The following is a 26,406-nucleotide window of genomic DNA, read 5'->3' on the forward strand; positions in this document are numbered from 1 at the left end:
ATGGGCATTGAGCCTTAACTCTGATGGATCTACTTGTAATCATGATCTGCAACCAAAAGTAGTTAACTTTGGTTTGGATATAGGTTTTGGCCTCCTTCAAAACGATATTTTTAAGAAAAAGAAACTGTAGGAATTTCAAAATTTCAGACAAGATGCAAGGAAAAAAATCTGTTATATAAGAAAATATTTTATATTTCATTACTATTTTATCTCTTTTTTTCCACATTTTTCTCTCAATCGATTACTTCCTATTTCTCTCAATCATCTTCAGATAACAGAAGATGAGCAAACTAGTTACGACGAGAACCGAGAAAGAGAAAACAATGATAACAAATACAATAGAACATTGTGGTTGAAGTTGTTCATATTAACGTTTTGGGTTGAAGAATGATACGGCTGATTTGAAAGTCTACTCTATCTGTCGTTATCCCCATAATAAAATCGATGAACAGGGACGACGATTTCAGGCGATCTACCTGAAATCGATGAATGAATATGGTTCCTAGTTATCTTCATAGGTTAAATGAAAACCACACATCAGGGACGACGATGAACAGGTCTTTGTGGGTCCTTCGGAGCAATGATCAAAATACGGGCCAATACGTATCGTATTGGAGCCTTCCCGATACACCCCTACAGGGGGTGATTTTAAATTGGTCCCTCTGAACTGGTTTTGTAAAAAGAAAAATTAAAATATATATATAACAATATCGATACACCCTACTAGCGTACCAGTCTATATCGATATTTTGAACCTTGTTTGGGAGTTTAAGATCAAAGGGAAATTAAAGAGAGAGATAGAACTAGGGGGTCAATTTGGGGGAAAAGGAAATGAGAGAGAGTGGGCAGGTAAGGAGATATCGGGTAGATCATCGTTGCTAAGAATTGCAACAATTATTCTGAAAACCAAAGAAAGCCAAAAACCTAACCTATCGAGTGCGAGATATGTTTGGGTGAGCCGATCGTGGACTTCCTTGTTTGGAGAGAGAGAGAGAGAGAGAGAGAGAGAGAGAGAGAGAGAGAGACCACAACTAGAGAGGAGAGAGGATAACCATGGCCAAAGGTTGCAGTAGCATCAATGGCTTTGTTGACAGTCCATTGTGTATTAAGGAGGCACAAGGAGAGGAAATGAGAAAGAGAAAAATATTTCAAAAGGTGTTTTTGGAAAATTTAAAGAAAAATCGGTCATGTGATGTCATATGTGATCGAGTGTGACAGAAAGTTAACAGTAAGGGAAGTTTTAGACAATTGTCAAAAATAGTAGGGGTAGATAGTCAACTTCCTAAACCTTAGGGGTAGTTTAAGAAATTTGCCATAAATTATTTATGCTAATAAACCAAATGTTTTAACTATAACTTTCTTATATATTATCTGTTGAACTTACCTTTTGGATATAAAATGTAATAAAATTTGTAAGAAACCAATTATCTTTTTTACATCATTAACAAGTAAAAACTAGAACCAATCCAACTATTAATCAAGACAAAATCATAGTAGAACCAACCCATTAGCAATAGCATTGCACATTAACAATTTTCAGAAAAAATATAAAAAAGGTGTAGCTTGGGGTGTAAAAAGGCATAAGACTCAACTATCAATGACCATTTAGAGATTTAATGCATATATATTAAGTTGGAAAATTATTGTAGAGTTTTAACTATATATATAATTTCTATAACTATTCAAAATTTTAATATTTTTTGAAAACTATGAAATTTAAAAAATTTAATGCATTGCATAATTAGTTACTTGTAATTTATGTTGTTTTTAGTAATTATTAGGGAAATTTAATATCAATAATGATTTCCCTATTTATCGGTAATCTACATTGGTTTTTGGTATTTATTGGAAAATTTTAATTTAGTAATTTCCATAAACTAATTTTCATGTTTTTGGTAATTTAATTTAGTGAAAGTTGATTTTAATTTTTTCTATATTTTCATTAATAAATTATTCATAAATATAAAAAATTTTGAAATTTAATTTATTCATATCAATAAATTTCGGAATACTTATTTATATAAAATCAGGAATTTATTCATAGATTTTTGAAAAGTAATTTATTCATATCAATATTCGTGTCACTGATTTTTAAGATATTTAGGTTTCCTTTCTATTTTTCTTTTTAATTTTTTTATTACACAAATAAAAACAAATGGAGATTTTTTATTAATTTACTTTTAAGCATCCTCTGCAAAAGTATCAATTGGTTGGTTGACTTGCTTGCACTAGGATTAGGGGCTTGATGGGTTTGGGGGATGACCCCGGTTGGTTGCAGTGCAAATTTATTTATATTAGTACAAATGCATGGGAGTGCAAATGTAAACTATAGAAATTCATGTTTAATTTTTTTTTTTTTGATTTTTTACTTTATTCCACTTCATATTTTAATTTATCTCATTTGTATTGCAATTAAATAAAATAAGATAAAATTTAAAACAAAAATAGATCAAAATTTACACTCAAATCATTTGCATTGTCATAATTTTGTATCGATACAAATTTATTTACATTACAACCAAACGCAACCTTAAATTCAGTTTAGAATGAGTATAAATACAAATATATAACAAATACATACAACATGCAACTAGATATTTGTATCTGTACTTCCCGTGCATCATGGCCCCATTAGTTAATCGGACTCGCATTTTAATCGTATCGAGTGATAGATCATCTGAATTCGATTAACTTATCCGAGTCCGAACTCCGAGGTAATCGAATCGATCTCGGATCGTTTTTTCGGTGTTTCGGGTACGTTACCGATGGTCCTTATCAGCTAGCTCTTTAGCACCTCTCAGGCTCTCAGCCTCTCACCCAACCAAGAAAGTTGTACATTCATTATCCGCTTTAACCGCAGAGCTCTCTTTCTTCCGAATTCAAAAAAATGGCTTCTTCTTCCCTCCTTCTTCCATTAGGTAATGCCCCTCCAACTATAAGCAAATGCATTGGAACTGTGCTATGAGTATATGATAACATGATTGAGTTTCTGCAAATACTATATATCGAATTATTGTATTCTAGTTTGAATTCTTCGTCTGAATCGGTGGTGTTTACTTTTGTTTTCTTTCAATGATTATTATTTTCTTTAGAATTATAAGTTTCTATGATCGTTTAACGCCGGTTGGAAAATTTCAGTCGTTGTTATTTTTAGTTGTATTTCGGATTTGTTCTCAATACAAGCTTTAGTTGGAAACTTCCGTTTTTTTTTTTGGTGTAAAATACGAATTTGTTTATCTGGGTTTTACTTCTTTTGTTGGCATTCTCTTTGTAATTTTGTATGCAACTTGTCTTCTTAATGGATATATCTGGAGTGGTATTCATTTTTCGCGTCTTTGTTTTCTTCTGAATAAGAGTGTTCCTTATTATTTATCTTTACTTTTTTATTTTATTTTCTTCTTTCTGGAAATGTGACTCTATCATGCCATATCAATGGTTTTCTATTTTTACCACTAATTTGTTTCATAATACTTTATTTTCTCGGAATTATGTGGGTTGTTTTTGAAAATTAGTTTATAGTTATTTTGTTGGCCTTAATTTTCTTCTTCTATAGTTCCAAAGCTATGATTTTGGATATACACGTATACATAATAAATTGATGGTTGACATTCCAACTTGAGTTAGAAATGAGACTGGTTTATGAGTCTGAAGCAAGTTCTTCAGGCACTTCTGTACAGGCTTATCACTTTACTGATTGAAATGTTGAATTTTGTATATACATTATTACATTGTTGTTAAATTTTCAATTTTTGATGTTTTAGGTTGTGTTTCTGCTAAAAGACCATTTACCAACTATCAAACTATAGTCCCACATAGAGGTAAATGTCTGAGAGTTCTATGTACAACTTTGAAGGATAGAGAGAAGACTCAAGGCTCAAGAGAATATGGAAATTATTCCTCTCCAATTAAACGTAGGGACATTCTTGGGTTTGCTTTTGGAATCTCTGGACTCCTGTCCTCACTGGATGCCAAGGCTGCAGGGTTGCCCCCAGAACAAAAGCCAAGACTATGTGATGATGCTTGTGAGAAGGAGCTTGAAAATGTATGGTGAGATTTCGTAATCCTTATATCTGTATTGTCTCTTCCATTATAGGCAGCTTTATTATATCTTCACAAATCAGGATTCAATAGATGTCTTCTTAAATGGAGTATTCACTTTTTAGAAGGCTTATGAATTAGGGGCTTCACATGTTGCTAGGAAACTCAGAATTCAACTCAGACTCTATGAGGGTGGAGTCCAAGTAATCTCAGTTTTCAGTTTCGTCATCTGTATAAAACTCAACTTCTAAAGAACTAGATCGAGTATTCTAACATCTCCTAAGCCCTAAGTTATGACTTAACAAGACTCTAGTTTTTAATTGTGCCAAATTAATAATTTTTTTTTGATAAATGAGATTGTATTAGTATTTTTTTTTTGATAAATAAGAGTAGTTTTATTAATTCAAAAAATAGTAGTACATTCAGCCTAGGAAGAGGCACGAGGTATTACCACCCCCTAGGACTGAGTCATAAACACTAAACAAACACAAGCCTGAAACATAGTTACAAAGTGGCCCAAAACAGATCTCCCCTTGACACCCCTTGCTTGGCCAAAGAATCAGCTATTGCATTTGCTGATCTGCTGATCCACTGAAACCTGACTGACATATTCCTTGTCAGCCATTTAACTTTCTTTAACAGATCCCTGTAGCCCCAACAAGCTGTCTCTGGACTTGTCAACCAGCCCACTACTACCTTGGAATCCCCTTCTACTATCAAATTGTTCACTCCAAGTTGACTGGCCATCTGTATACCTTGTACCGCTGCTAGTATCTCTGCCCTTACAGAATCACCAACACCCACTGGTCCTGAAAATAGAGACAACACGTTGCTATCTTTGTCTCTCAGAATCCCTCCTATTCCAGATGGCCCTGGGTTACCTTGGCAGCTACCATCAAAATTCAGTTTTACCACTCCATCCAGTGGGGATTCCCATTTAGCTTGTGATTTGTTCTTTGTGGAGACTGTAGAAGCCTCTGCTGCCCAGTTTCTCCTTAAGTCATCAAATGAGTAATCTGCCAACAAGTGTGAAGATTGTATTAGTATTAATAAAGGGAAAGTTTCCCTCAAACTACAAAACTGGAGCAAATATGATCTAATTCCCATTGATTTGGAATTACAGTGGAGTTTTTTGATCATTGATTATAACTAGAAGTGTCAAACAGTTCTTTTCGGCCAATGTGAAGTAATTTTGTTCAATATTAGTAGATGAATTTTTTTTAGGTCTTAAGATTAGTTCTTCAAAAACACGGGTGGATCTGAAATAACAATTCAGTACACTGTAAGACAATTCTACCAGGCTTATGCTGATTATGGTGTACATCTGTCAGAAGTTGGGACTACTATTTTATGCATCTCAAGGAGATCTGCTAGGATAAAGATGAACCCAATAGGATGATGGTAATAACCATTTTATTTATTGGTTTTTCTTGGAACATGTAAAATTTTACTGACCAACAAGTAGAATGCAATAACAATTTATTGCAAACTTCTCTTCCATGAATTTCTTGTCTTTTTGTGCTTGGGATCTCTCATGGGGGACTTGTGAAGGGAAGCATTCCCTTGTGCATGCACCAGATATTCAACCCATGCCGATTGGAACTGACAGGTGCAACTGGAAGTTCAACAATAGACCCGAGAAAGTCAAAGAAGCATTCTTTTAAACTTCCCATGACTAATTTATGGTGCTCTAATGGTGGCAACACTAGACTAGCTTTCTCCAAGGATGCAGCATACCTAATATCTGTGTGGTATAAAATTGATTTTTAAGTAGGGTTGGATTGTTTTCATCTTGCAGCTACAACCTAGAGGCCAATATGTCTTTCCATTTTTCTCTCCTTTAGGTAATTTATTTGGTTTATGTATTGTTTTAAAGAAGGTCATAATTTTTCATTTCAATTTTGTCAAAAATAGGTATACAAAGTCTCCTGTTTATTTTTATTAATATTATTTTTAAAGTTATCTTAGAATCAAAGTAACTTAATTTCTGTTTTTTGGGTTGTAAAGGAGTAGGAAGAGCTCCAAAAATAGAAAAGAAATTAGCAGTAGTTTGGATTTCAGATATTGGAATTTCAAGGTATATCTTAGAGAAATCTAGTGTTGGTTAAAATAAGGGCCATTGCCCAATATTGGTCCCACCCAGCCAGGGTCTTGGGAAGGGTGGAACTGGATATGAGCCTAATCTTGGCATGTTTTGCACAAAGTGTATCTTTTGAGTTTCAAATCTGTGTTCTCACACTTGTCAGCCTGATATTTTTACCAGTGCACCAAGCAATGACATCTATGATAGGTTAAAGTTGTTGAAGAAAATAGCAAATGAAGATTTAATTTAAGATAAAAAAACTAGAATTGACTGATTAGAATAAGTCTTTCAGTCTAGGCATATTGAACTGAAAGAATAGAAACTGGAATTCAGAAACAATAAAAACAAATACATGCAGAAAATAGAGGAAAATTATCATATCACCAAGGAAAAGGTATTGAGAGGCATAACCAAATGGCCCCAATAAATACAAATATATACAGAAAATAGATCGCCCCTAATTGATTACCATGGGGACCCCAATAGCAATAGTCAAATACCCTCTATAAACCCTGTTTCTTGATTTTTCTTTGATTTTCTGATTCCTTCCACTTTCCCAGCCCTGATACTCCTGTTACTTGATCACAAGCAGTTATTCCCTCTAGTTGATCCATATCATATGCCCAAGTATGCCTCACATGCTTAGTGCACTTTTATTGGACATGATATGATATTGCATGAACACTTTGTAGGTACATAGTGCTCACGCAGACCATCAAATTACAGAAGACACTAAACTGGTACCACATGGGCGCTTGCGATGAGCCCATAACTCATCGGTTACCTGTGATGAAGTCTAGAATTACGCGGTTCTGTGATAAACTTTGAATGTGCGCGGTTCTGCGATGAACCCGAGACCACTATAGAACTGCTGGTTACTATGAACCGGAGTTAAGTATTGGTTACACATGCAACTTCAGGATCACATGCGTGATAATGCACCATGTAGGTTTAGTAAAAAGACTCCTGTTGGATGATGAGGTCACCCATGCCACGTCGGTTAAGTAGGTCACGAAAGGAAGTAAGTAGGTTAAGAAGATCTCATAAGACACATGGAGAAACCCTAGCAGTGTCTCTTAATAACGGATAGTGGATCTAATATTTCCTTTCCTAATGGGAATCAAATTCTTTCAGTGCCATCCTTTCGGGATCTCGGGATCCCTCCTTGTAAATGGGAGTCCATCCCATGACGATGGCATTATTGGAATCATCCGATCTTCCTACCTTGCTCCCTTTTCACTTCCATTTACCCTAATCTTCAAACCCTAAATCTGCACCCGGTCTTCCTTTGTCCTTCAAGGAAACCACTCCTACGTAGCCTAACTACCCTACTTACACACTTCTTGAATGCACTTAATATAGCTTGAACACTTACAAAATATGTGGATTACTGGATAGTATATTTTTTAAGCCATGCTATAGAAAAAAATGGCATGCTAGAACTTTAGTTATATTTGGAAGTATGTAAGCATTTAGAATTAATGTTTTCCTTGAAAAATATCCAAACATAGAAGCACATGGTATTAACATATAAAATGGAATACCAGTAACCATCCCCATGTCCTGGATCTTAAGAAATCAAGATTCATATCCTTGATTCCATTATTTCGACATGGCAATATGGCATTCATATCTAAGCACAGGTAACACTATGAAAAAGAAGATAAAGAAGAATACATTTCTTTTGAAGCCTTTATTTATAAAATCCGTGCACTGGCTTTTATACTAGTCAACGTCATTAACAACCGTAGGAGCTAAGTGTATGAATCCTTATGTGTTTTATGAAGGTATCTATGGTAACCACAGAATCAGGCTTGCAGTACAAGGACATTAAAGTTGGGGAAGGTCCTAGTCCACCTATTGGTTTTCAGGTATCTAGGTTGAATCTCTTACATTCAACTATCTTTCTGTCTGGAATTTTGGATTGCGTGCCAATGTCATTAGTCTTTATTCATGCAAATATTTGTTCCATATTAAACCATGGGATGGATAATGTTTCTTGGGTATCCTGTCCTTTAATCATGAACTCCTTTATGTTTTCTACGCTAGTATATCTAGTTCATTGATTTTATTTGGAAATTTATAATCTGAATGCAGTGCATTCAAAGCTTGATAGAAAAGAATTTGGTATATAAAATCAATCATATAAATTGCAGAGTAAGAGGGGTGGAATTTTTGTTAAAATGATCTCCACATATGAATTATCTTTAGTTATGATTACCTTTCTAAAAAGAATAAAATAATCTTTGACTTATGAATTGACTTGAAGATACAATTATGCTTCCCAACAATCAGCATCCATGTTTTTTCTTTCCTGTGGGACCAATTACCAGTTCTTCCTGATAACCTACAGTATGGGATGGCTATATTTGTGTGATTGGGTTGAGCATTGATTATATATGTTTTACATCCACCAAAAGTACCAGCAAAAATTTTTATAGCTGTATCTTAAAAGCTCCATCAAATTTAAAATCCTGTTCAAAAACCTCTTTATCCAAAGTTGGATGAGTGTCCTTTTTTCCCATGAAAAGCAGAGAGGAGTCAAGGAGTTTATTTGTTACTTAAAATGGTTGACTCACTATCCCAGTTTTTTTATTACTAAAAAGTTGGTAAATAGCATAAAAAATTAGGCACTAGAAAGCAAGAGATCAAGGTAAAAGTTTTTCTTTTTTTCTTTTTAATTACAGAGTTCAATTTCAAAAATTGTCAGGTATTTCTGCTGGAATGTGACCTTCACTCTTTCAAGAAGATTTTTATGCTATCCAAGCATATGGAAATTGAACATTATGAGAAAAATCAGCTGAATTGAATATATCCTGGTAGTGCCATGCTCTTCCACCTTTTGAATTCAGGGCACTAGAACTTGGACATTTTTGTATCCTGAGAGAGCATGTTTAGCCACCTGCCCTGCATTTAATACTGGCTAGGAGTGTGAAGATGCAAATGTGCTGGTCCAAATATGCAAATGCCTTGCAAAGTACTATTATGTTAGACTAGGCCATGGTTCTCAAATTGCATAGATTTCTTTGAGATAATCATATCCTTTTTCCTATCAGCAACAGTATAGATTACACAGGGCAAGTACAAACTCTGCAGTGTCCAAAAGGTACCAAAGGTAGCCCTAGCCTAAGAATGGGCCTCCTATATAACATATTTGTTATTTTCCATAAGAAAGAGAGAAGATAGAAAAGATAATAGTAGAAGATGGAATTGAGAGAACTCTAGTGGTGGTGCACGGCATCCATTCTATTATTTTATTAGGGTAAGCATAAAATGTAAAAAGACCATTCTGTCCCCATATGCAGTTCACATATTACAACATTCCTCTCAACTTGTTACGAAGTTCGCTGTGATGCTAGGTCATTGCACTCTTAGCAAATACATCAGCTAGTTGCTCCTTAGAGTTTAGATAAGGGCACATTTCACCAATTGCCACCTCTCAAATAAAATGTTTATACCTCAATGTGCTTGGTTTTGTCATGCTGAGATAGGTTGTGAGCTAATATTTATTGCGGCCTTGTTGTTGTGATAGAATGACATAAAGTTAGTTTTAAGAAAGCTTAATTCATTGAACAAATTCCTTATCCACAAAACTTCAACTACACCATGTGTCATGGTAATTTGCATCAGCTTTTGATCTGACCACAACTGCCTGTTTTTTGCTCCTCCATATCACCAAGCTTCCACTCACAATTGTGTAATAACCAATGGTAGACCTCCCCAATGGTAGACCTCCTATCATCAATTGAGATAGTCTAACTTGCATCAACGTATGCCTCCATTCTTTGATGACTATGTTTAAAGAAAAGAATAACTGATGCAAGCATGAAAGCAGAAAAATCCCTATAAGAAATCAAGATTCTTCATATTATTCAACTAGTGGCAATTTCTTAATTTTTGGGTTATTTGAATATTGGTTTTTTAATTTATTATTTTGTAGTATCTTAGGATTTAGGTTAAATATCACTTTTCTTAAAAAATCATATTCGTAATAAAAATTAAATTTACTATTTGTAGTCATTTTCATATTATTTATAATAATTCCTATAATTACTATTTATTAGTAAAATTGCAATTTACCATCTATGTTACCTGGATACCTGTACAAGGGTGTCGCATCGTGTCAGATACTTCAATTTTCATTGTAAATTTTGTATTAGATGCAGTATACAATTGTATCTTGTTGTATTATCCAGGTAACGTAGTTTATTGTTTTAATAATTTCTGGTGTGTTTTTGTTATAAGCTAGTTTTAGTAGGATAGATAATGGAGATTTGGTGTTGTTGAAAGGTTAGGGTCCTTATTTCAGTGTCTTTATAGGTCATCTATGGGTTTTCCTTAACTATAGAACAACTAAAAGTTGTTTTAGATCACTTTCTTAGTTGAAATCTGTGCTACCTGGGTGCAAGTTTCTCTATACTAAGTTGATTTAGGCCCTTGTATCTTTCTCACACTACCACTCAATAGTTTGATAGTTGTCAAGCTCCTTCCACATTGATGTGAGAGTAGAAAAATGGATAGAAAGGCTTGTCTCCTTAACAAGATGAGGGTTCCACTTGCTATTGGTAAAAATGTGCATCATGTCCTTGCTTTGCATAAGTATCCTTAGCTTAGTTCCGTGTTTCTTTGTGTAGAGAACACTGATGTGGACCCCACTGCTGTGGTCCCCACTGTGTTTGTATGGCAGCATAGCATATATTTTTTGTTAGTTTTGTCAGTGTTAGTTGGTAGTTATTTCAGTTTGTTGTTACAGCTTGTTATTTCAGCTTTATTATTAGTTTATTTGCCATGTAAGCAATAAGGACAATTCAGCCCTTTTACAATTAGCCAACATATATAAATATTAAGAGTGGGTTGGCAGATCATTAAGATTGACCCTCTCTCTCTCTTTTCTCCCTCTCTTCTTCTTTTCTTCATCTTTTCTTCTTTTGAAATATTTTCCTTGGCTTCCGAATTCAAGAATGATCGTAGTCTTGATCAACTACTTGGTATCAGAGCAAGGATTAGGGTCTCTCATGCGAGTCTGATCCAGCCAACCACATGAGAGTTGCCTAGGGCTGGAAGACTAAGAAGGAGGATCGACTGATTCTTGGAGGCTACTTGTAGTGTGCGGCTACTACTAAGAAGATTGTAGAAGGTTGGGAGAGTTTCAGTAGTCAGGAAGAATTAGAAAAGGCTTCAGATCCCCAAGATTAGGGTTCTGCATCAAACAGAAGGTGGTAGCCAGAGATTTTCTTTCATAAAGTAAGTTTTTTCTTGTGAATAACCTTGAAAGAACCGTCTTGGTCTATTTCGAGAGGTGCGGCTAGAAAATCTTTTTTTCTCTTTAGGGTTTTGAGAGAAAACCCTAAATTTCAGAACTGTCGTTGGCTTCAGATCAGATCTGAACTGGGTTCATACAGGATTATGTTTTTCCCTTGTTTGTGGAAGACCTAGGCCGGCTGTTATCAGTTGTTTAGGTGTTGTTTTCTATTACAGTAGCTTCAAAAGTTTTTTATTGTTAATTCTTAACCAAGAATGGAGTTCAAGAATCAGGGGGGAGGTGCTTTTGGGACTAGCAATTATGGTAACATGTCTGAGAATGCATTTCAGATTACAACTGTGAAGTTTGATGGATCCAACTACTTAGAATGGGCCCAATCGGCCATGATGGCTATTAGGGGTAGAGGAAAACTTAGCTACCTTTGGGAGATGTGAAAGAACCATCTAAGGATGACCAAATGTATACCAAATGGGTTCAGGAGAACTATTTGGTTATGACATGGTTGTGCAACTCTATGCAGCCACATATCAGCCGAAACTATTTGTGGGCAAAAACAGCCAAGGAAATCTAGGATGTCATGAAAAAGACCTACTCCCAACCCCTTAATGTTGTTAGGGCCTATGAATTGAAGTGTGAGGTTAATAATCTTAAGCAAGGAGAGAAACCATTCTCCATTTACTTTACTTTGAAATCTTTGTGGCATGAAATTGACCACCTAGAAACACTTGAGTGGGAAAGTCAAAAGGATGCGTAGACTCATAGAAAGCAAGTTGAAACTAATAGGGTTTTTGAATTCCTGGCTGGTTTGAATCCTGACTATGATATTGTGAGACAACAACTACTAACAAGGGACAATGTGACCTTATCTCAAGCCTACTCATTGGTGCATAGTGAAGAGACTAGGAGAAAGGTTATGATGCAGCATCAACCCTTCCCACCAGCCTTGGCAGCAGTTAAACCTAAGTCTGGGGGTGATACAGAAAGGGATATAAAGAAGGAAGATAAGCGGGATCTAGTGTGTGAACATTGCAAGAAACCTAAGCATACTAAAGACACATATTGGAAGCTGCACCCTCATCTAGTCCTAGCAAAACTGAGGAACAAAAGGGGTAATGCCCATATGGCTGTTAATACCGATTCTGCATCCTCATCGGGCACAAAAGGCACGCCTCTAAACACCTTAGCTGCTGTTCGGGCTGCCCTAACACAGTTGGAAAAAGAAGTTGGGAATTCAGCTCAATCATCTCAGTCATCATCAGCTCCTTCCACATCAGCCTTTGCTCATTCAAGTACTCGGGCCTCAGCTTACCATGCTTCAGCTCCAGGTAACACTGAACATTGTTGGGTAATAGACTCAGGTGCATTTGACCATATGACTAGCTTGCCATCATTGTTCACTACCTATCACTTATCTTCTGGTAGAGATAAAGTGTCCATTGCTGATGATTCCCTTGTTCCCATTTCTGGCAAGGGAAACATCAAGTTGTCTAATACCATTTCCTTATCTTCAGTTTTGCATGTTCCTAAGCTTGATACTAATTTGCTTTCAGTCAGTAGTATTACAAAACATCATAATTGTTCAGTAACCTTCTTCCCTGACCGATGTATTTTTCAGGACTTGGAGACAAGGAAGGTGATTGGGACTGGCCGTGAGACGAATGGGATCTATCTGCTTGGAGAGAGTTCTCATTGGAAAGATCATGACGATAAGAAGTCTTTTGGCTCTCAGTCTGTTAGTCCGGTTATGATTTGGCATAATCGGTTAGGTCATTTATCATTTCGGTCTTTGAAGAGTATGTTTCCTAATTTGTTTGAGTCAGTTCAGATGCCAAATTTGAGATGTGAAAGTTGTGAGCTTGCAAAGCATTGTAGAACATCTTATTCCTTGAGTAATAAAAAAAGTAGTAATTCTTTTGATGTTGTGCACACCGATGTTTGGGGCCTGTATCATATACCTTCTATGGGGGGGTACTGATATTTCTTGTTGTTTGTTGATGACTATACCCGTTTTTCTTGGGTTTACCTCATGCGTTCTCGGGATGAGGTTCCTGCTCTGACCCAGACCTTTCATCAGATGATTTTAACCCAGTTCAGGGTCAAAATCAAAATCCTCTAATCTGATAATGCGAAAGAATACTTTACCAAGCCACTGGCCTCTTATCTGCTTGATCATGGGATTATTCACCAGAGCACTTGTCCTTATACACCACAGCAGAATGGGGCTACCGAGAGGAAGAATAGGCACATTTTGGAGGTGGCTAGAAGCATTATGTTTACCTCCAATGTGCCCATCCGTTTCTAGGGCGATGCTATTCTCACAACAGTGTATCTCATTAATCGGGTTCCTTCACGAGTTCTTGACATGAAGCCTCCGTTTACCCTTCTATACCCAGATGAAGAATTATTTACTGTTCCCCTTAAAACTTTTGGTTGCACCTGCTTTGTTTAGATTCTTGGACCTCATCATTCCAAATTTGACCCTAAGGCCTCCAAATGCATTTTTCTCGGTTATGCACACACTCAAAAGGGTTATTGCTGCTATGAACCTACTTCCGGGAGGAGATTTGTCTCGATGGATGTTACTTTCTTTGAGGAGGTCCCCTATTACCCTAGGGTTTCTCCTTAGGGGGAGAGTAGTGAGAGTGGGGTTAAATCATCAGAAGTTCATTTACCTATTCCATTGAATGATGAGGGATGTAATGGGGAGAGTTGTCAGAGGTGTCAAGATTTGAGAGTCCATCACAGGCGGTGGAGGTAGGTTGATTTCGGTCATCAGCAGTCCAAGCCAGCCCCAGTTCCTTCTGCGGATCCAGATCCAGGTACCACAGTCCCTTTATCAGATCCAGGTTCCCCTGGGATACCTTCCACTGTTGCTACTTTACCTTCTTTGGATGACCTTGACCTCCCTATTGCAGTCCGTAAAGGAAAATGACGTTGCATCACATCCACAATTCACTGCATTTCCCAGTTTCTGTCCTATGATCGCCTGCCTCCCTCTTACAGGTCCTTTCTCACATCCATTGCTGATATTCCTATTCCCAGAACAGTGCAGGAAGCCTTGTCAGCTCCTGAGTGGAAAGATGCAATGAAGGTTGAAATGGATGCCCTTCTAAGGAATAATACCTGGGAGCTAGTTGACCGGCCCAAAGGAAAGAAACTGGTTGGATGTAGATAGGTATTTACTGTGAAACATAATGCTGATGGTTCCATTGAAAGGTATAAGGCCCGATTAGTTGCAAAGGGATTTACTCAAACTTATGGTATAGACTACTTGGAGACTTTTGCTCCAGTGGCAAAGATGACCACTATTCGAGTTCTGCTATCCCTTGCAGCCAATTATTCTTGGCCCTTGTTCCAGATGGATGTTAAAAATGCCCTCCTCAATGGAGACTTACAGGAAGAAGTCTACATGTAGTTACCTCCTGGATTTTATGATATAAAGACAGGTAAGAAAGTTTGTCAGCTGAATAAAGCCTTTTATGGACTAAAGCAGTCCCCCAGAGCTTGGTTTGATAGATTCAAACAAGCCCTTGAAAAATTTGGCTATGTATAGGCCCAGTCAGACCATACATTGTTCATTAAAAGAGTGGACTCTTCATTGACCTTGCTTGCTATATATCTGGATGATATTGTGGTGACAGGGAATGATAACAGTGAGATTGAGTCTCTTAAACAACTCCTTCATCAAGAGTTTGAGGTGAAAGATTTGGGAGAGCTACAATACTTCTTGGGTATTGAGGTTGCTAGATCTAAACACGAGATCTTTATTTCTCAAATGAAGTATGTTCTAGATCTATTTGCAGAAACTGGAAAGTTGAGTGTTAAGCCTGCAAATACACTTATTGAACAGAATCACAGGATCAGTGCATAGGGTGGAGAGCCTCTTGAAGACAAAGCTATGTTCCAATGGTTGGTTGGAAAATTCCTCTATCTTTGTCTCATGCGACCGGACATCACTTATGCAGTCAGCGTTGTCAGTCAATATATGCACTCTCCTAGAACTACTCACCTCCTTGCAGTTGAGAGAATATTAGCATACTTGAAGAGATGCCCAGGTAGAGGTATATTATTCAAGAATAATGATCACATGAAGATAGAGGTCTATATAGATGCTGATTGGGCTGGGAGTACTGATGACAGAAGGTCTTCCTCTGGATATTGTGCCTTTGTAGGAGGTAACCTTGTCTCCTGGAGGAGTAAGAAACAAAGTGTTGTTTCTTGTTCTAGTGCTGAAGCTGAATATAGATCTATGGCTAATGGTGTGGCTGAAGTCATTATTTGAAGAATTGGGTATTGATTATGAGAAGCCCTTAATGTTGTATTGTGATAATCAGGCTGCTATTAATATAGCTCATAATCTGGTACAACATGATAGAACTAAGCATATCGAAGTCGATCAACATTTGGTTAGAGAAACGGTTTCGTCTCAAGAAGTGTGTCTCCCGTATATCACCTCCAGCATGCAGTTCGAAGATCTTCTCACCAAGGCTGTTCTAAGGAAGAATTTAGAGGCTGACCTATGCAAGTTGGGAATGACAAATATCTACTCCCAACTTGAGGGGGAGTGTAGAGAACACTGATGTGGACCCCACTGCTGTGGTCCCCACTGTGTTCGTATGGCAGCATAGCATATATTTTTTGTTAGTTATGTCAGTGTTAGTTGGTAGTTATTTCAGTTTGTTGTTACAGCTTGTTATTTCAGCTTTATTATTAGTTTATTTGCCATGTAAGCAATAAGGGCAATTCTGCCCTTTTACAATTAGTCAACATATATAAATATTAAGAGTGGGTCGGCAGATCATTAAGATTGACCCTCTCTCTCTTCTAAAACCCTTCGTGTGCTTCTTCTTTTCTCCCTCTCTTCTTCTTCTTTTCTTCCTCTTTTCTTCTTTTGAAATCTTTTCCTTGACTTTCGAATTCAAGACTGATCATAGTCTTGATCGACTACTCTTTGTCCACACAATTTTTTTTTTTCTTAATGAGAGCTGCATAGATAATAACAGCAATGATATTGTTATATATTTTCTTGCTCCCATTTTTCATGAATCACCATCTTTGGGTTAAGCAGTCTTTCCAGTCAAGTACCCGAATTTTCCCCTTCCAATAAACAATTTTACAGCATTAGACTAATCCAAGTAATTTAAACTATCAAGAGGAGTAATATAGATTAAAAAATTTACATTTTCCATGCCATTGCTAGTTATAAGACTGTGGAATAGACCTGACATAGCTGGACCATCTTTGCCATTTTACAGCCACCGGAACAAACCATAAACTACCTCTGGATTTAATCCAAGAACCAGCACAAACACAAAACAGCAACTATATCAGTCCACACAGATCACTATAACATACTATTTTTTCACACAGAACATGATTATACTGCTGTCTGTTAAACAAACAGATGCCCACACATCTGTACACATCGAACAAAGGTCACCCTAGCCTGCTAATGGCTGTAGTTGGTCCAGACAGACCAAAAAAATTATATTGCTCTAGTCACACAAAAATCAAAAGTAGAGAAGCTTATCAGATATGTAAGTGATCTCTGTGACCGAGGAGACATATGGGTCCATGGTCACTACCTCTTCTTCCCTGAGATACCTTTGATCAGTGCAGCTGCTAGAGTACTAGAATACTCACCTCACAATCTGAGATAGCTACCAAGGAAATCTTCTACAAGTCTTTATACCTCTATCACTATGCTCAGATTCTCCAAGGAACATCCCAAGAAAATAAATAAAAATAACTCTGATTTGTTTTGTCCAAAAGATGAGATTTAGTTTTAGTTTTTCTAACCATGTTATTTGCCACAGTCCAATAACATTATGGAAGATAATGATCTTATACCATGTTTTCTGCCATAAGAAGAGAGAAGAGAGGGAAAAATAGAAGATGGAAGCAAGAGAACTCTACTGGGTGTGGTGACACCCACTATTATTTTCTTAGGTTGAACATAGAAATGTTAATGATCACTCTTTCCCTGTGTCTAACAGTACACATACTACAAGTCTACAACAATGTTTTAAAGATCCAAAAGTCTAATCAACTAAGCTTGGTATTCAACCCCAATATAAATCTCTTCTAACTGCACCTACCCTTGGAAAAAAATCAAGGTTGTTAACTATCAAGTTGGTAGATTTCCCGAGTTCTCAAGATCCAATCAGTGGCAATCTGGGTGACTTCCATCCAAAGTGACTTCTTCAAATCCCTAGAGATAAGCAATTGGTTCTCATAATGGTGAGAAAAGGATCTTTGCTATCACCGAGTTCCCTGACTTCACAGCCACAGAAAATTGTGGGACAATTATTCTTTTGACTTTTTTGTTCCATACCTCCAATCCCTGAGGGAACAGGGTTCCCCATGGAACATCCATCAAAGTTAAGTTTTTCCAATTGTAGGTTTAGTGGTTTACTTCTCTTGCTCAGGTTTATTTGGAGGATATTGTAACTGATAAAATTCAGATAAGGTGTTCGTATGATTTCAGATAAGAAGAAGGAGAAGAAGGAGAAGAAGGAGAAGAAGACGGAGGAGAGGAAGAATAGTTTCGGTCGAACTAGAGAGAAAACTTGTCTTCTCTAGTCGGCCACTCTTTATTTATACTTTTCTAAAATAAACAAGAACTACTATTGTGCCCTCACTTAAGTGAGAGCCACATCAGCTAAACAATTAACATATAACTTAATATAAAGTGTCTATACTACCCTTCTACAGCCGACTCTAGCACTCCCCTTCAAGCCAGTGACTATATGTCATTTAGTCCCAGCTTGTTACATATGTAGTCCACTCTTCCCTGATTCAACCCTTTGGTAAACAGATCTGCCCATTGATTTCCTGTGTTCACATATAGTACTTATCACTCCATTAAGCACCTTCTCACGTACAAAGTGGCAATCAATTTCTATATGCTTCGTCCTTTCATGGAACACTGAATTAGAGGAGATATGAACTGCAGCTTGATTATCACAATATAGCTTCATAGGAGTGTCAATCGAATATCCCATCTCCTCTAGGAGATGCTTCAACCACACTAGTTCACATGTTGTGTGTGCCATGGCCCTATATTCAACCTCTGCATTGTTTCTTGCTACCACTGTCTGCTTCTTACTTTTCCATGTCACTAAGTTCCCACCAAGAAAAATGCAATACTCTATAGTGGACCTTCTATCAAATATGGGACTGGCCCAATCAGCATCTATGTATCCCTCTATCTCAAGACTTCCTCCACTCTTGTATAACAAACTACGACCTAGAGCTCCCTTCAAATACCGCACAATCCTTAGGACTGCCTCCCAATGTGGAATTCGAGGATTCTACATAAACTGACTCACTACATTGACCGCAAATGAGATACCAGGTTGAGTGATGGTTAGGTAATTAAGCTTACCCACCAACCTTCTGTACCTTCCCGGATCCTCAAACTCCTCACCTGCATCACTACTCAACATTCGGTTCCATTGGTGTTTTAGCTGGTCTAGCACCCAACAACCCTGTTTCTTCTAGTAGATCAAGAACATATTTCCTCTAGCACAGATTAATACCATTCTTGGACCTCGCTACCTCTATCCCTAAGAAGTATCTTAATTTGCCAAGATCCTTTGCCTGGAAGTGATCATGCAAGTAAGTCTTCAACCTGTCAATCCCTGGTCTGTCATTGCCTGTGATAACAATATCATCTACATATACCACCAATAGGATCTTCCCAGCATTGAATTCATAGCTGAATACAGAATGGTCAACTTGATACTGTTTCATTCCAAACTTCTTCACCACTTCACTAAATCTCCCAAACCATGCACGGGGAGATTGTTTAAGTCCATAAATAGCCTTCTTAAATCTACATACCTTGTCACCCTCCCCCTGAGCAACAAACCTTGGTGGTTGCTCCATGTACACTTCCTCAAGCAGATCACCATGTAAAAAAACATTCTTGATGTCAAGATGAAACAAGGGCCAATCAAACATAGCAACAAGAGAAATCAGAACACGAACTGACCCAATTTTGGCAACTGGAGAGAAGGTGTTTGTGTAGTCGATACCAAATAGTTGTGAATAACTTTTGGCAACTAACCGAGCTTTCAACCATTCAACACTCCCATCGGGTAAGTATTTAACTGTGTACACCCACTTACAACCCACAATATGCTTACCAGGCAGAAGAGTGGTGAGGTCCCATGTATGAATACGGGTCAGGGTCAAGAGTTCTTCTTCCATTGCTTGGCGCCACCCTGGAGAAGTGAGAGCTTCCTAGACATCCTTGGGAGCAGAGACAGAGGATAACATAGAAACAAACTGGCGATGGGAAGCCGAAAGGTGAAATACAAAAACATAATTGGAAATGGGGTGAAGAGTGCAATTGCATTTACCTTTCCGCAAAGCAATAGGGAGATCAAGGTCAGAAATGGGGGTGGGGCTGGGGTGGTAACAACTGTCGGATCTGTCGATGGTGACGAAGCTAGAGGAGGAACCGGTGCTTGACGATGTGTATACACTTGTCAGATAGGTGGTCATTCCGTAGGTAGCTGCACTGGAGGCAATAACTTGGTCACAACTGGAACAAGAGGAATAGGGTCCTCAACTGGAACTGGAAGAGGAGGTGATAGCAACGGAAGAGAAGAAACATCTGACACGGAGAAGAAAGGAACAAACTCAAAGAATGTAACATAAGGACACACAAAAGAACACTGAGAACTAGGATTATAACACTTATACCTTTTTTGAGTCCTGGAATAGCCAAGGAAGATACATTTAGTGGATCTAGCATCTAACTTGTCCATTCCAAGCCCAAGATCATGAACAAAACAAACACATCCAAAAACTCTGGGAGTAAGGGGAAAAGGAGACAACGTGGAAAACAAAACAGAGAATGGGGACTGACCTTCAAGGATAGACATGGACATGCAGTTAATAAGGAAGCAAGATGTAAGTACAACATCACTCCAATAGGGTTTGGGAACATTCATATGATGTAAGAGGGACCGAGCAGTTTCCAAAAGGTGATGGTTCTTTCTCCCAGCCACCATTTTGTTGAAGGGTGTAGGTACACGAGGTTTGATGGATAATGCCGTGTTGTTCCAAATATTCTTGAAATGGTGTGTAAAAGTACTCGCGGCCATTATCGGAAACGGAGAATTTTAATGTGTACACCAAATTGATTGCGAATCTCAACATAAGATTTTTGGGAAATAGAAAATAGTTCACTCCTTTCTTTCATAAGGTAAAGGCATGTCATCCTTGAATAACCATCAACAAAAATTACAAAGTACTTGTAACCATTATAAGACACTATTCTGTTTGGACCCCAAATGTTCGAATGGACTAAAGAAAAAGGACTCAATGTACAACTATCAACTCTAGGATGAAAGGGAACACAATGATGTTTCCCAAACTGACACGACTCACAATTCAAAGTAGAAAGATGACTCAACGACAAAACAAGTAACTGGAGAGCTTGAAGAGATGGATGACCAAGTCTGTAGTGCCACTGATGAGGAGAAAGGGATGTCTGAAGGGCTGTTGTCAAACTACCTCCATCAAGATAATACAGTTCACTAGCTTCATGTCCTCCACCAATCTTCATCCCCGTCTTGAGATCCCAAAACACACAAGAGGAAGGATAAAAGGTTATAGAGCAATTAAGAGACTTAGACAATTTACTAACAGACATCAGGTTAAAGGGAGGAACATATAAAATTGATGATAGGGATAATGAGTCTGTGTCAACATTACCAACACCACATATGGCAGATGTAGAGCCATTGGCAAGAGTAACAGATTGTGATGTGGAGGACGAAGAAATTGATGAAAACACACCTGGAGTCCCAATCATATGATCGGAAGCTCCAAAATCTATAATCTAATGGGAAGATGTGGACGCCAGACAAGTCGTACTTGAGTGTGCAAGGGTAGCCGTGTTCTGCTGAGATGTACCTTGAATGAACCGCTCATACTCTATCTCTGGGAACACTCACAATCTCCTTTTTGGAGGCATCTGTAGATGTAGAGGGTATCTGATCAGTATGCTAAGATTCTTGTCTCGAACTACCACCATTTATGGCTGCATGATTTGCCTAGGTTGAAGGTGGGCCATGTAGATCATAGCAGAAGTTGATAGTATGTCCCTCCATACCACAATGTGTACACTTCCTCTGAGTATTACCACGTCCTCTACCACCGGTCCCCCCGAGTCTCGACCTCCAACACGACCACCACCACAACTATACATTCCACCACCACCATGACCATACATGGGTCCACCACCACTATCACGGCCAGGTTGACCTCCTCTACTACCACGACCTCTCCCTCTCGTAACTGCAAATGCAGACCTATTCGATATAGTGAAATTCTTTGTGGGTCCAACTGAGATCCTCCAAAGGTGAGCAAACACTTCCTCAAGAGAGGGAAGAGCAGATCCACCTAGTATCTATGCCCTTACTGGTTCATATTCAGACTTCAGCCCTACTAAAAATCTGGTCACATCCAACTACTCTCTCTGTTGTTGCTGAATTTTGACATCAGGTGTAAGAGGGTGATACACATTCAACTCATTTCACAGATTTCTCATACTTTCATAATAGTCCTCAAGACTCTGATTCCCCTGTTGCAAATTGAAATACTCTTGGTACAGTTGGTAAACCCTAGTAGTGTTATCTTGTCCAGAATAAAGCTTCCTTGCATGATCCCAGACCTACTTGGCTGTATCTAAAAACATGAAGTTCACACTGATTTTGGATTCCATGCTGTTCCATAGCCATGTCATAATTTGAGCATCCTCTTGCTCCTACTCATCATATCCCGGAGAATCAATTGGGGGTTTATCTTCCCTCACATGCTTCACTTTCTTTTTGGCTTTTAGAAAAACTTCAACAGACTTAGCCCAAGGCACATAATTCTCACCATTCAGTTTTATAGAGGTCATCTGCACATTCAAATAATCAGAAGGGACCATCACACTCCATTTTTATTCACTGCTGTCTCCCATGACTGCACAAGGAAAAAGGGAGAAATTCTACCACTAGGTTGTCACTCTACTGCACTAATTAATCACCACACTACACACCAACAACTGAATACTACTAGGGTTACTAGTATCATAGGTTTCAGCAACAACACTCACAACTCTTCACCACTGTTAGCAACAACACCACTGCTGCTGTCCACTGTCAGCACTATAAACCCTCACAATACATCTCACGAATAAGATTCAGTTCTGCAACATATAAAAAAAACAAAAATCTGCTACATAACACAATTTGATTCAAAGATCATGTACCTGCCAAATAGAGGGTACAGAATCTGTCATCATCACAAAACCAGCCCTCTTCGAACTACTGAGTAGAGGGTTTTCTACCAACCACACAATACCACAACAACAGCACTCATTGGAGGCATGAAAACCCCCAGAAGGAGAAAACGACCACTCCTTTTTTTTCTTTCTGGGAAACTCCTAGTTATCAGTGAGAATTCCGCAAAACCCTAGAAGAGAATGCTCAGAATAGAGAAAAAATAAGGCGACTGATCTGAATTGATTATCGTGGCTCCGATACCATGATAAAATTCAGATAAGGTGTCCGTATGATTTCAGATAAGAAGGAGAAGAAGAAGGAGAAGAAGGAGGAGGAGAGGAAGAATAGTTTCAGTCGAACTAGAGAGAAAACTTGTCTTCTCTGGTCGGCGATTCTTTATTTATACTTTTCTAAAATAAACAAGAATAACTATTGTGCCCTCACTTAAGTGAGAGCCACATCAGCTAAACAATTAACATATAAATTAATATAAAATGTCTATACTACCCTTCTACAGCCGACTCTAACAGTAACAAACCCCACTCATTGCATCAACTGTTATTGCTGCTCCAAATATCTTCAATGTATAAATCCAATGAATGGTAGATGATTTAATCAGTTCCATGCTTCTAGCAGCATATCTAATATTCTAATTTAATTTCTTAAAAAATCTATGACTATGATCTAACTTAAACATGGCATTTCCTAAACATGCATACTAAGTCGATAAAAGTACAGTAAATAAGGGACACCAGCAGAAGAAACAAAATCAAATTACAATAAAGTTCCTAGCACCTATAATATTTTGAATAAAAAATAAAGTTACCTAATTAAAGAAAGTGGAATGTAAAAGATTGGTTTGGCTCAAGACAAGAGTTCTTAAGTAAAAACCAGCCTTTGGTACACCAAGTTAGTGTTGGTCACAACAATTTTGGAACTTTCTTTTTTCTATTTATCTCCATTTTTTTTAAATTGGATATGTAACTAATCTGAGTGGTTTGCATGCCGACCATCTGTCATAATTACAGGTTGCTGCAAATTATGTTGCCATGGTATCATCTGGACAAATATTTGATAGGTAATTTTCATCACCAATTTGCAGATAATTTAATTTATTTTGGTGTTTAGAAATGGAATTGGTTGTTTTTTTCTTATTCTGAGTTTATTTTAATACTGTAGCATGGGGAATCGAGTTCTTATTCTATTCTTCCCATCTTTGATTCCAGTTCCTTGGAGAAAGGTCAACCTTATATTTTCCGTGTTGGATCTGGCCAGGTAAGCTATAGAAGTACCTCCCAGTCAATTCAAAACTTAAAAACTACACTCATCCTAAGTTGATTACCATATGTTACAGTTGATTAGCCTAGATAATGGAGAACTTTCATTTTAGAATTTTGATCAGCTGACCTAAATGTGAAATTGTGTGAACTGATGGTCTGGCTGCACTTTGAATTCTTAGTTCAACTCCAATTTTATTGAGTCCAAGCTTCTATGGTTAGAGGCATCCTTTCAGTCAGTGAAACTTGGAATTTCTAGCCTTACCATAATGCAGAAATTTATTTGATTCACTGTTCTGCTTCTGTATGTTTTTATTGATTATTATTTTTTGCTACTAAAATAGGTGATTAAGGGACTTGATGAGGGGATTTTGAGCATGAAAATTGGTGGGAAACGTCGACTCTACATTCCTGGATCTGTAAGTTCTTTAATTGATAGTTTTCCTTTATTTCTGCCTTCATGCCATCTTTCCTACAACTACAACAGTAAATCAGTAAGCTAAAGAAATTGGTCCTTAAAATGGCTACCAAACCATAAATTCTAAATTTAAAAAGTAAGATTCATTAACATTTTTGTCTCTGTTTTCATTTCTTTCTTTCCTTTTTTTATTTTATTTTTTATTTTGGTAGGACGAGGTGGGGGGTCTCTGTTAATAATTCCACCTCTCTTGACTAGTAAATAGCTTGCTCATTCTCTAGCCAATAATTGGGGGTGGAGGGGGGGTAACAGGGATGAACTATTCTGGGGAACATCTAAATGGTTTTGTAAAAGCATGAAAAGGGACTAGGTAACAATAGTCACCGAATGGATGCTAACCAACCTCTTCACCATTCACCAATTTATTATCCTCTGTATTTCCATCACTGTTCATTATATTATTTAATTAACCAATTAATTAATCTTTCGGTTTACCCAGTTGGTCAAAACCTAATTTTCAGTGTGTAATGCTCCTGTTTCATTTCTTAACAGCTGGCATTTCCTAAGGGTCTCAATTCAGCGCCTGGAAGGCCAAGAGTGGCTCCAAATAGTCCTGTTATTTTTGACGTGAGTTTGGAATACATACCAGGTCTTGAAGTGGATGAAGAGTAAGAATATTCTATGTACATATTTTGTTATCCTACTCCACCACTTCACTTCTTTCATTACAGGAAGTAGCAGAGAAACTTATGTTGCAAGTGTTTCGGGTCCTCACATTATTCTTTTCTTCATTTGTTGTATATGCCCATTTGTGAATTTCATAACTGTGATTTTGAAGGTCAAAGGCTTGACATGATCTCATAAGCATTGACATTTTAAACTCTCCTCTGCAATTTGTTATTTGTGAAAATTCAATGGTTCATTAAATAACCAGAACTAGTTTGATTTTCATAAAGAAAAGCAGAAATTCATCATCATCAATCCAAGCCTTATCCCAACTAGTTTGATTTCCATGATCATGAAAGTTTGGCAAAAGTTTAGTGTTGGCTGCCAATTCGTAGTAACCCTCCCTTATCTAAGCTTGGAGCCGGCAGTGAAAGGCAAGTTCACACTGGCGCTATTAAAATCAGAGAATGAGGAGCAATGCTAGAAGGGTTGTCTTCCCCAAGATATTATGCATGAGCTTGCACGTAACGAGGGGCTAAGTGCATCTTTAATGTTATGCATCTGTTGTCATGCAAAAATGAATGCCTGTGGAGAAGATGTGCAACCTTCGACCATTACTTTCTCAAGATAAGCTTGTTATGCCACAGCTGGGTGCAACTTGGGCGGGCCCAACCCGATCCCGACTGACCCAACCCGAAATTTTATATAGCTGGGTAAGGGTTTGGATTTTTGGTCTAACCTTCCGATACACATACCTTGTTTTATTATTTCTTTATAATGAATGATTCCTTTCTATGCCCAAGAGGCATCTTTTTTGAAGCTTTAGGCATTGTTTGAATAGACTTTTTAAAAACAAAAAGCATAATATGTTGTTTGGTTTGGGTGTTTTATACTTCTATTTTTATACTTTTATAAAGTGACCCGACTTTGGTGGGTCCCTATTCTTAAAGTATAGTACAGGTTGAGAAGTTATCCCAGACCTAATGGATAAATTGAAAGAGATGAATCAATCAGGTAATAAGTCCAACAAAGTATAGAAGATTAGGGATGGTAACAAGTAGGGCCATGTTTGGCAATGTTTCCACATGTTCTTATTCTTTTAGAAATTCCTGTTCCAAAACAAGAATTTTATTTCTTGCTCTTCAAAAGTAACAAATGCGTTTGGCAAATTGTTCTTTGAAAACGTATTTTTGTTAACAGAAATAGCATATGAATAATGAAATTATTTCTTAACACTAGTTTTGCAAATTCATCGACATTAAACCTAAAATTAACCATAAAAAACATGTGTCATTGTCATAGCGATGTCTTCATATTGTCACCACCTAATCCTTGATCACTTGAGGATCAAAACAAAGCATAAGAACAATAAA

At 37.5% G+C, this 26,406-nt stretch overlaps 1 protein-coding gene across 1 annotated transcript; it reads left to right on the plus strand.

The window, feature by feature from the left end:
* Positions 1-2,679: 2,679 nt before the first annotated feature.
* Positions 2,680-25,247, plus strand: LOC148873341 (FKBP-like peptidyl-prolyl cis-trans isomerase family protein). Its single transcript, XM_088966716.1, has 7 exons — positions 2,680-2,918; positions 3,762-4,042; positions 7,909-7,992; positions 23,701-23,750; positions 23,899-23,947; positions 24,294-24,368; positions 24,920-25,247. Exons 1-7 carry the CDS (start codon positions 2,888-2,890, stop codon positions 25,037-25,039), a joined length of 690 nt encoding a protein of 229 aa, XP_088822842.1. The 5' UTR covers positions 2,680-2,887; the 3' UTR covers positions 25,040-25,247.
* Positions 25,248-26,406: the final 1,159 nt, after the last annotated feature.

Source organism: Nelumbo lutea, chromosome 1 (assembly GCF_056320005.1).
Source record: "Nelumbo lutea isolate HS-2025 chromosome 1, American lotus-T2T, whole genome shotgun sequence".
Taxonomy (NCBI): Eukaryota; Viridiplantae; Streptophyta; class Magnoliopsida; order Proteales; family Nelumbonaceae; genus Nelumbo; species Nelumbo lutea.

Coding starts and splice junctions, on each gene's coding strand:
- LOC148873341 (XM_088966716.1), top strand. CDS start 2,888: ATGGCTTCTTCTTCCCTCCTTCTTCCATTAG. Junction 23,948..24,293: donor TCCGTGTTGGATCTGGCCAG/GTAAGCTATAGA, acceptor CTACTAAAATAG/GTGATTAAGGGACTTGATGA. Junction 24,369..24,919: donor GACTCTACATTCCTGGATCT/GTAAGTTCTTTA, acceptor ATTTCTTAACAG/CTGGCATTTCCTAAGGGTCT.